This window comes from Helicoverpa armigera, chromosome 10 (assembly GCF_030705265.1).
Source record: "Helicoverpa armigera isolate CAAS_96S chromosome 10, ASM3070526v1, whole genome shotgun sequence".
Lineage (NCBI taxonomy): Eukaryota > Metazoa > Arthropoda > Insecta > Lepidoptera > Noctuidae > Helicoverpa > Helicoverpa armigera.
In genome coordinates this window covers 798938-811454 of record NC_087129.1, presented here as the reverse complement: position 1 = coordinate 811454, position 12517 = coordinate 798938, and the positions used below count along the sequence as shown (strand labels likewise).

At 42.0% G+C, this 12517-nt stretch overlaps 1 protein-coding gene across 1 annotated transcript; it reads left to right on the top strand.

The window, feature by feature from the left end:
• Nucleotides 1–7: 7 nt before the first annotated feature.
• On the top strand, nucleotides 8–11786 carry LOC110375216 (cubilin homolog). The gene has a single exon (XM_049841062.2). It carries the CDS (start codon nucleotides 98–100, stop codon nucleotides 11303–11305), a length of 11208 nt encoding a protein of 3735 aa, XP_049697019.2. The 5' UTR covers nucleotides 8–97; the 3' UTR covers nucleotides 11306–11786.
• Nucleotides 11787–12517: the final 731 nt, after the last annotated feature.

Genomic DNA, 12517 nt, shown 5'->3' with positions numbered 1-12517 from the left:
GGTATACGCCCCCATGATAGTATAAATATTCAACGATTGTCGAAAACCCAGCGAAGCGCTCAGTGCGCTAACGAACGTGTGCCTAAACACATGGATCATGTCGAGTACTCTCGGCAAATGGCTCTTGCTAGCCACAGTTTGTTTTGTTCCTCTTGACTGTGAAATTTATGAAGATCGACCGAAAATCAAAACAGAAGGCGGTAATCTCATTCTAGAACCAGCTTACGATAAAAACCTATATTTGCGCGTCAATGGACCAAAATCGAAAATTTTTGTTGGCGATACGAACATCTTGGGAGACAATTCTAACAGTAATGGACCCAGTGATGCACAAAACCAGATATCTAACAATGGGAACGGTGACACCAATCTAAACGGGATATTGGAGAGACTTGAGAGATTGGAGAACAAGGATTCTACACTGCCCAACGACTTGCTTTTCAACATATCGATGCTATGGAGAAGAGTCAACAACATTCGCAGGAAAGTGATTAACCTTCAAACGCTACTCAATGAAGCCTCAGTAGACCAGTGTCAGTCAGCCCCTTGTGAACATGGCGGTACCTGTCTCAGCATATATCGCGGCTACCACTGCCTTTGCCCGTCGAGTTGGGAAGGCAAGAACTGTGAAATGGATGTCAACGAATGCCGCAATTTTGCTGGAACGGACCAAGGATGCCAAAACGGTGCGCAGTGTATCAACAGCCCAGGATCGTACTCGTGTTCCTGCAAACAGGGGTGGTTCGGCATACATTGCACTCAGAGGGCCAAGGATTGCTCGGCTGGTGACTTTGAAATGTGCGGTCACGGTACCTGTATAAAAACGGACTCCGGAGAAGGTATTAAATGCATATGCCACCAGGGATGGACAACTAATGGAACTGGAGTCGCCTGCTTAACTGATATCAACGAATGTGATGCCTACCAGGGTCCCAGGTGTTCTGTGAATCCTAAAGTGGATTGTATTAATTTACCTGGTTGGTTTAGGTGCGGCCAGTGTCCTACAGGGTACGAAGGCGACGGCTTCAGCTGTTACGATATCGATGAATGCACGACGATCCCCAATGGAGGCTGCAGTCCCTTAGTCACATGCCACAACACCATTGGCTCCCGTATATGTGGATTGTGCCCGCCTGGCTATCAAGGTGACGGAGTTACATGTACCTGGAGAGGTACGTGCAGTATCGGTCATGGAGGCTGTCACCCGTCTGCACAATGTATCGAAAGTCCAACACCCACTGGGCAATCAGCGCAGTGCATCTGTCCCGAAGGCATGATGGGCGACGGAATGGGGATAGGTGGGTGCTATGTGCCAACCAGTGGGAATTACACGGATGGGTGTGCGAGCAATCCGTGCGGCGTCCACGGGCGATGCCACTCTCTTCGCGACGGCTACACGTGCATCTGCGCTCAGGGCTACGGCGGCGCCAGCTGCGAGGCGGCGGCGGACGCGTGCCGCGCCAACCCCTGCCACAACGGCGGCGTGTGTCGCCGCGACGACGCCGCCGCCGGGGGCTTCCGCTGCGACTGCGCCGCGCAGTACTCCGGCTCCTTGTGCCAGGTAAGGACCAAGTCTTGTGGTGGCGTCCTAGACAACGAAGAGGGCAGCATTGTTTATCCTTTAACCAATACCACCTACAACCACAACTCGCAGTGCGCCTGGGTGATACACACGGCGCCTGACAAAGTTATCAATGTCACGTTCAGCAAGTTCAATCTAGAGGCAAGCCCTGAATGTATGTACGATTTCTTACAAATACACGACGGTCGCAAGTCTTCCAGCCAGCTAATAGGTAGATTTTGTGGAAATAATTATCCTAAAGGTGGTAATATTGTATCGAGTCACAATAACTTATATTTCTGGTTCCATTCTGACAAAACAATTGCTAAAGACGGTTTTGCTTTGCACTGGACGAGCATAAGCCCAGTGTGCGGTGGTCACGTAGACGCCACCACGCACGGACACATCAGCTCGCCCGGCTCTCCCGGGCCGTACCCTCCCAACCGCGACTGCTATTGGCACTTGACGACCAGCTTAGGCAAGCGGATCAATTTACATTTCTTCGCTCTCGACATTGAATCCCATTCTAATTGTAGTTTCGACTACTTAGCAATATATGACGGTGAACACATGACAGACCCGCTGATTGAGAGATATTGTAACACGACACAACCCGCGCCGGTACAGTCTGCAGGTTCTGATATGCTCATACACTTCCATTCGGATGCATACGGTTCTGGCCACGGCTTCCAAATAGCCTACGCACCCATGGAAGGCATTCCAGGGTGTGGAGGCTACTATACGACGAGCACAGGGGAACTCGTTTCACCTACTCGTAATGGGCTTTATCTAAGTAACTTGTTATGCGAGTATAAAATAAAAACCAGCTTGGATACTAAGATAAAAATAGAATTTAAATCATTTAAACTTGAACGTTCCTTTAGATGTAAATATGACTATCTAAAGATTTATGACGGGCCGTCATCAGATTCTAGACTCGTTGGTAAGTTCTGTGGAACAACGTATCCAAAATCTTATACATCAACATCGAACAATCTCTATTTCGTATTTAGAACTGATAGGTCTTTGCCATCTGAAGGCTTTCGTATCACGTACGAAGCTATTTGCGAGAACACTATAGTAGGGGATAGTGGAGTAATAAAGTCACCCGGTTATCCATTTAGCTACCCAGACAACAAGCTGTGTGAATATGTCATCAAAACGGACCCGGGCAAAGCTATCCAGTTAACGTTCCAAGATTTTGACATTGAAGACAATAGGTACAATGACTGCCGGTACGACAGCGTGGAGATCAGGGACGGCCACGACAGGAACGCTACGCTACTCGGCAGATACTGCGGCGGCGCTGCGCACACGCCCCCTGTGCAGACATCCACGCTCAACTATATGTACATAAGCTTCAAATCTGATTTGAGTGTTTCCGGCACTGGATTCTACGCTAACTATACTACCATAGATACAGAATGCGGAGGTATTCATAGAGAAACCACTGGACTAATAAATCACCCATCTAATGACGCTACTTACAAAAACTATCAGTCCTGTAAATGGTTACTGATAGCCCCGGAAGGCATGCATATAAAGTTAACATGGAACAGGTTCGACATTGAGGAGATGCCTTCTTGTGGCAGCGATTACCTGGAGCTGGTAGAGATAGACGACAATAATGAGAATAATGTAATGGGCAAGTTTTGTGGCTCCCACTCGCCTCCTGCCTTGACCACTTCCACTAACCGGCTCATGCTACGATTTGAATCCGATAGTAGCATTCGTTCTTCTGGGTTTTCTGTATCCTACACATTTTTGGACCAGAAAACTCACTGCGGTGGAGCGTACATAAAAAGTCATGGATTTATATACTCTCCAGGATGGCCTCAACCCTACGAACCTAATCGTGATTGTACATGGACAATAACGGTGCCCGTGGGCCAACAAATCATGTTGAACATTTCACAGTTTCATTTAGAACGACCTATACGTGACAAATGCAATCTTGGTGACTATTTAGAAATAAGAAACGGTGGTAGCGATAATTCTCCTTTAATAGGACAGTATTGTGGATCGTTCGATTCTAAACGCATCGTATCACTATCTAACGCTCTCCACTTGCACTTCCACTCCGACTTTTACTTGAGCGGAACAGGATTCAAATTGGAATGGGACGGCACCATTACAGGATGTGGGGGAACACTTACTAGCCCTTCTGGCTCAGTATCATCGCCAAACTACCCTAATGAATACAATGAAAACGCTGAATGCTTTTATAGGATAGTTACTAGTGCAGGTTCACGAATTCGTATAACATTTTCAGAGCTAGACCTGGAAAGAACTCTTAAATGTAGAGACGACTATGTTGAAATATACGATGGACGTGACGCTACTGCCAATAGTTTAGGAAAACATTGTTATATGAAACCGGAGCTAGCTAATATTGAAACTACATCTAACTATGCATTTGTTAAATTTAGATCCGATGTATTTCAGGGAGGGAAAGGATTTATATTTAACTATCAAACAATTTGTAATACCAATGTTACAGGACGATATGGTGTCATTGAAAGTCCAGGCTATCCGAGCAATTACGAATTAAACTTAAACTGTTTGTGGACTATACAGGTGCCCAAAGGGAATACAATCAATGTAACGTTCACCCACTTCGATGTTTACAAAACACGTAGATATGGCTATCGTGGTTGGAATAGATATCGACCTTATGTCAACCCAATAGCGAACAGTGATTGTCAATTAGATTTTTTGCAAACAAAAGAGTTATCTGATCCAAATTACTCTAGTAAATTGTGTGGTAGTACAATTCCGGCAATGATCACTACAAGAAGTAATGCGTTACAAATCAAATTTTCTACTGGCGTCTACGTGGCGCGGTCTGGTTTTCGCTTAGAATGGATTAGTTCAGGGTGTGGCGGACACATTATAAAACGAATGGGTACTGTAGCTATTGATAGAAGCAAAACCAACGAAAAGGAACTTGAATGTGAATGGCTAATAGAAACTCAAGCTGGCAAAAGTATCGTAATCACTTTTAGTGAAATTTACATGTTAGAGTCAGCTAATTGTACTACTGATGCTATTGAAATATATAACGGCCAAAATACGCTGGCTCCGCTCCTGACAAAAATATGCCATCGTGATTTTGTGTCCGTCCAGTCTAGTAGCAATTTCATGTTGGTACGTCTTTCGAAACGGTCATCGCTTAGAGATGTTCACTTTTCATCGGATTTCCGATCGGTCAATTCTCAATGTGGTGGTGTTATGAACAGCAAATCTGGAATGATTTATTCTAAGAACTATCCGCAGAATTACGAAAATAATTTGGATTGTCTATGGTATATAAGTGTACCCGCTTTCCATCGTATTGAACTTAATTTCATAGATTTGGATCTTTACACACTGTTTCGACAGAGAAATGATAGATGTGATGACTCAATACAAATTTATGATAACGAATACTTTTCACCCTCAAGTTCCAACAACTCTTTCCGCATTTGTCCTACTACACCATTAAATGAAACACAATTTATTAGTAAACACAATAATATAGTTCTCCAATTTAAAACAGATGCTTATGGAACGGCAAAGGGTTTCAAAGCAAACTTTTCTGTGGCATGTGGTGCTACGATAAAGGCTGAACATGAAGGTGTCCTACAAATCGACAACTTTGTCCATCACGGTAGCACTAGCTGTATTTGGAATATTCTTGCAGATTCACCAGATAAAAAGATATATTTAACATTCACGCTTATGTCAATCCCAAAAGATAATAATGTAGTCACAAACCGAACATGTCCCTCATCTTACCTCCGTGTGCGCGACGGAGATGATGATAAAGCTCCCCTTGTTGGAGAATATTGTGGGCGCAGAGTTCCACCTATGATTGTCAGCCGGGGCAGTGCCTTGACAGTAGAGTTTGGAAGCTACACCGGTAAGGTCAACGGTATATTCGCAGCCCACTATTCACCTCTCAGCAATACCTGTGGAGGTGTGTTAACGTCTGAAGAAGGAACCATAGCGTCTCCAAACTTCCCCTTGCCTTATCCTGTAAACACTGATTGTGAGTGGTTCTTAAGATCATCGCCAGGTAATACTGCATACGTTCAATTCGAGCAATTCGATTTACGATTTTCTGAAGGTTGTAATGACGACTATGTAGAGATTCGCGAAACTAACGGCGCTGGTCGGCTTTTGGGAGTATATTGCAGTAGTGATATTCCTAGCAATCACAGCACTGCAGCTCAAATATATATCAAATTCCATGGTAATTCCCAACCAAGTGGGAGAGGCTTTCTGTTACAGTATGGATTCGAGCATGAAAATGATATAACCGGAGATAGTGGTGAGATATCATCACCATTATATCCCACTCGGTATCTAGGATCAGGAGAATATAGTTGGCGCGTGTTTACTTCTAACTCGGATACTATATCTGTTACCATTGATGTTCTGGAAATTTATTCCCATAGCGAGGTGAACTATAATAAACTAACTTTATATGACGGGTATGACTCAACTGCCCCCATTTTAGAGGATCTAACTGGAGTACTGGTCGAACCCAAAGTTATTCAATCGTCCTCAAATGTAATTTTCATGACACTTAAAATGGATGAATTGAATGCAGGTTCAAAGTTCCACATGAGTTGGACAAAATCTTCTAGAATTACTGATTTTGGAAGTCCGGAAGATACAATAAACTGTGGTTCGAATACGACTGTAACTATCTTACCAGGAAACGCAGAAATTATAGCATCGCCGAATTATCCTCAAGTATATAACGATAATTCAAATTGTGAATGGGTGTTCAAATCACAAATTGGACGTCACTTATCTGTCAGCTTCAGTGAGTTCAATATTGAGGATACCACCGCTTGTTTTGCTGATTCAGTTTCGATTTATTCTTCAGACACACTTGGAAATTGGAAGCCCGTTATTGAAAATATATGTACATCAGAAGCAGTCTCTGCTGGAGTAAATTCTTCGACATACATGAAAATAAAGTTTAAAACGGATTCATCCGTAACCCGCACTGGCTTCCAGGGTCAAGTCAGTTCAAAATGTGGTGGAATCATGACTGGATTGTCCGGTGAGATTGGACCAATTTGGTCGGACGTACAAACTCTGTTTCATTACCAGTCCAAAGTTAAATGTGAATGGACGGTCAAAGTGCGACCTGGTAGAACTATAAAATTAGACTTTGACCTTTTCAATATAACTAATAAAAAAGACGCTGATTGTGAAACGTATGTCATTTTACGTAATGGTGATTCTGCTGAAGCCCCTCTTTTAGCGAGTGGAAAGTATTGCGGATTCGATCATGAAATGAAGGCAGACATAATTACTTCAAGTAATACTTTATTTGTTAGTTACGTAAAGGCGACCTACGACTTCCAAACTTTTAAGATAAATTACGAAGAAAAAAGTTTTGAATGTGGTTCAACGTCAACTCTTACAGCCGATCACACTTGGGAAATAATAACTTCTCCAAATTTTCCATCAGTACCAGTTCCGTTTTCGGAATGTGAATGGGTATTTTCTGGTCCACCTGGTGAAATCCTTAGAATAGATTTTCTAGACAGATTTGATTTAACCGATGCAGAAGATTGTAACAAAGAAGTCGTTGAAATTCGAATGGGATCATCCAGGTATTCACCACTAAATGGCAGATATTGCAGTGACAGACCGCCAACAATCAAGAGCATAGATAACACAATGTATATAAAATATTCAACGGCTTTGACGGAGCCTCGAAACGGATTTAAAGCAAACATATCTATTGATATATGTGGAGGGACCATTATTTCCGATGCTGGTGAAATCAAATCACCAGGATATCCGCACCTGCAAGTGCTCCCTTACGGAACTGTCTGTACATGGACTGTTATCGGACCGCCGAGACATGTTTTTCGTATAAAGCCCGAAGATGTTCATTTGCCTCTCTCAGAATCACAGTGTGCAACAAAGTTGACTATTGAAGAAGCATTACCTGCAAATAACACAATCACTATACTTAGAACGTTATGTAATGACGATAATCTAACACCAATTGAAACGTCAAGAAACGAGTTTAATATTAAACTGTACATAGGTAAACCAGATGCATGGGAACAGACATCGGAGAACAGAGGCTTTAAAATAAGTTTTAATTCATCTCGGCCCATGTGTGGTGGTGTAATCACTTCTTCTGAAGGTTACTTGACTTCTCCGGGCTATCCTCTAGAAACTACAATAAGATATTGCCAATGGATCATAAAAGTACCTGATAAGTCTCGGAAAGTTCGTTTGGAAATACTAGATATGGATGAAGAAAGGCACAGAATAGGTATCTTTAACGACATAAGCTTTAAAACTATTATCCAGGCTATTCCCAATAAAGATTATATTCCTGGAACAAAAGTTTTTGAGTCTTCCGGCAACACTCTGGCTCTGTACGTTTGGTTAAACCGAACATCTCCATCGCATCGGTTCAAAGCTCAGTTTAGTTCAGATGAATCAGCATTGTGCGGCGGTCAACTAACAGACAGAAATCAAGTTCTTCTGTCACCGGACCTAAATCGTTCTTATACTTGTGAATGGCATTACAATAGTCAAACCACATACAATGATCATCTTACCACAAACCTCACCTACAATTCTGTATACTTGACTGGTACAGTTAATTCTTCTATGTCCAGGACACGTTGTCGATTTTTCGATCCTCAAATCTTCATAAGGTCAAGAGATGACACCAGGTTTACTCGTGAAATTTGTGGAAACACAGACGTGGAACTAAGAATACCGGTCCAAGTTTTAGATATTACTGCAACGAAAAGTAAATTGAATTCTTTATATTTCCATTTAGAATTCAATTCTCAACCATGCGGTGGTATCGTTCGTGTAGGGTATGATCCTGTTAATGTCTTAAACATACCCGAATTCTATAACGGCACTTTAGACTGTGCTTGGGTTGTTACGGGATCGACCAGTAGGGTTGAAATAAAAATTGAAGGAAGCTTTACATTGGATTGCGAAAGCGAGTTTCTGAGAATTAGTACATCTTTGAGACAAGACGCCCCATTAATAGCTGATTATTGCAAAGGGAAAGTTTCAGACTCTACCTTACTTACTCACTTTAGGTATCTGTACATTCAATATCATTCAAATATTAAAAACACCACCAATTTAAAACTTATGGTCAGGTCTGTGACTGAACAATGTGGTGGATTGCTAAGTTCATACCAAACCGCATTTACGTCACCAAATTATCCTAAACATTACTTACCAAACCAAGAGTGCGCATGGGAAATACGGGCTGATGTCGGCTTTAGAGTTTCGCTCAAGTTTGTCGAAAGATTTGTTATTGAAGACACAACTAATTGCACCAAAGATTCTGTCATAATTTACGATTGGAAGGACGACGTTTTCACGGAAATAGTAAGAGTATGTGGACGAAACACACCACCTGTCTACAATTCCACTTTAAATCGTATGAAAGTTGTTCTACGTACAGATGATGATAGAAATCTTGATGGGTTCAAAGCTGAGTGGGAACAGATTTGTGGCGGAGAATATACAGCTACTGAGAAAGAGCAAATATTATACAGTCCAGGTTTTCCATATGCTTACCATCAAAATATGTATTGTCGTTACGAGATAGAGGCACCAGGTAGCAAAATTGTTCTCAAGTTTCTCGACTTTGAACTAGAGGGCGGCGCTCCTGACTGCTTGTCCGATAACTTAACACTCATAGCTGATTCAGCTTACAGCTACGACTATCAAGTTTTCTGTGGCAGTGATATCCCACCCATGACAACTAATGCTGACGAAGTTTCATTGATATTCCAAAGTGACAAGTACATACAAAGAAGAGGATTTAGAATAGCATACTCCATTTTTTCATGTGGAGGAAGAGTAAACTCGTCGACTGTTTTGACGTCGTCCCTCACTGAGACTTACGACACGAATTTGAATTGTACGTGGTTTATTGAAGCACCCGCTAACAAGAAAGTTGTACTTAAATTCCTTTATATTGACTTAGAAAGCCAACGGGATTGCTATAGTGATTTCATCGCAGCATTCGAAGGACTCGTCATCGATGAAGATAAACGTATAGCGTTACTGTGTGGCCACTTTAATTCAACGACTGTCATTAGAAGCAAAGGTAACACCATGCTGCTCCAGTTTTCAACTGACGGCAGTATCAATTACAGGGGCTTCAAAGTCGACGTTTATTTCAGCTATTCTGAAGCAGCTCAATGTGGTGGTTACGTTAATTTAACAAGTGGATCGTCACATATTCTTAAAAGTCCCTTTATGGGCCATGCTGTATACGAAAACTACCTAGATTGCGATTGGTCGTTAATATCACCTCCCGACACTGTAATTAAAATTGAATTCACCTCGTTCCACGTGTCTCCTTGTCAAAATGTCAATCAAACTGCGATAGGGTACAGTAAATGCGATTGCGACTTAGTAGAAATTAAAGATGGCTTAAATCCTAATAGCTTAGTAATAGGAACGTACTGCGGTCATAGCCTTCCACCACAGTTAACTTCTTCTAGTAATACGATGAGCGTTAGATTGGCCACGGATGGCGAGATAGGCAGTCAGGGCTTCGTTGCCACAATCACAACTCACACGGCACTGTGTGGACAATCCACTATAGTTGTCAGCGAAACACCACAACGGCTAAAGTCTCCCGGCTATGAGGTAGGGTCCGTGCCCCGGGGGGTGCATTGTGTGTATCACTTGGATTCAAGCTCTGAGCCATACAGCTTACTACGAGTCACTGTCGTTACACTGGACTTACGCCCGCCTGCCGATGAAGGTGCAGACGCAAAAACCTGCAATAGAGATAAGCTCATTATAGCCAGTAATACTGTACATCCTAATGCCACCCTTGGAAAAGACTTCATCTTAAATAACCAGGACACCGATTTCTTTAGCCGTAATAGCTTTTACGATAGTAGCCTACACTTTCCCGTCCGTTTTGAGCTATGCGGGCACAGAGAAACGACAGACTTTTATTTATACGGTAGCACGACTTTAAATGTAATAACATCGCCAGAAACTGATTCCAAGGTTTACAAAGGCATAGAAATAGAAGTTGCATACGTAGGTTTTTGCGGCAGAAATTATTCAGAGTCGAGTGGAAGAGTTCAATCTACGAACACAAACAGCGCTACGACTCCCAGTGACTGTTACACGCTGATCACTGCTCCGGTTAACCACACGATTTCCGCGTACTTCCTTAGCGCCGTGCCATCATACTGGAACGAAGACTGTTATCTCGAAATATTCGACGGTAATAATGTTACTGCACCCAGCTTGCTCAAAATACACTCAGAATATGAGACCAATATCCCTGTGTTCTCAACTGGTAGATATTTGTTATTACACAACCGTGAAAATAATAGCGATCGTGTAATATTTGATTTAAATTACGTTACAACTAACAAAGGTCGCGGTTGCGGAGGGAAATTACAGAGTATAGTGGGGCAAGTGACCAGCCCCTTGTACCCCAACATTTACAGGCAGGTATCGAGTTGTGAGTGGGAGCTGGAGACTCCGATAGGCACACATTTACTGTTACATTTCTCTGTGTTCGACTTGGGCATTACTTGCGATCAGAATTATGTAAAGCTTGTAGACAGCAAGGGTGTTGCGGTGCGGACCTTCTGTGAAGACGTTCCTGCTGACTACACAAGTCCTGACAACTATGTCAAGATAGTCTTTGTGACCACAATGAATAATGGTGGCACTGGTTGGGTAGCCGAGTTTATAGGCCTGGAGTAAATACAATATTTTAGGATGATAAGTTTTATTTTATTAATTGCTTAGTTAGTTTTGTAGTAGGTACCTATATTTAAATGCCCACAGGTTTATAAAAAATATTTTTTTTGTCAAATAAATTATTTTCTGACTGCAGGTTGTTGTGTTAAGATAGCCCGAAGTAAGTAAAAAGATTACACATTTTTACTGAAGCTGGCTAATCTATATGTATAAAACCTAATACATGTACGGCCGTAAAATGCAAGTATGTTTTTACTGTAACAAAGAACAAACAAACAATAAGAAATACCTATATTTGTGAAACATTGTCAAATATTAAACAGAGTCAAATTATATGAAGGTGCATATTTATTTCATGTATAAATCACGAAAGTAAAGAAAGTAAGTAGTAAGCCGAACTATATTCGAAAATATGATTGTTTATGGTTACTGCTAACTATTTTCAACTTATGTAATTTAGAAGTTTAATAAATATTAAAACCAAGGCTATATTTTATTACCCTACCTATTCCTGCACCGCCCTATGAATTAATGTACCTATGAATGTGTGTTTGTTAAAACCGCAAAACAGCTGATTCGAGTTAAAACCCTGGAGATGGTAGCGACAGACATTAATTCTTTATACTCAAAGTTGGAATTTTCTGTTCTTCGTCACTCCCGATGTGACAACCGCGTATCGAGGAGACTGGAGATAACGACAAGTCATGGTAAGGAATATTTATAACAAAAACTTTAAAATCCTGGCTATTCTAAAGAATCTCAATGACGCAGCGTCAATCTGCTAGCAACAGGAACTACCTGCTGAGCAAAAGGCCGGTACAGATTTTTTTAGTCCCCAGTAGGTTTAGAACCTACCTAAAATTAGAACAGACAAACAGCGTCAGGATATATTTCCCGCATGTTAGAAGATACATATTATACATTTCTTGATGGTTGGGAAGCTACTCTATGCTAATACGTAACAGACTTTTTTTTACCTGGGTACGGGAAGAAGTACCCCGAGGATGCGAGAGAAACCGCGGGAAACCACTGGTCATAGATAAAGAATCGAGCTCCAGCTCCTGCCAGCCGTCTTGCGCAAGTCCTCACTCCACCGTGCCTGAGGACGTCTTACACTACGTTTGCCGAGGCGTGGTCTCCACTCTAGAACTCGTTTACCCCAACGGTTATCGGTTCTTCGGCTAATATCGGGTTTGAGATATATTTATTTCCCAT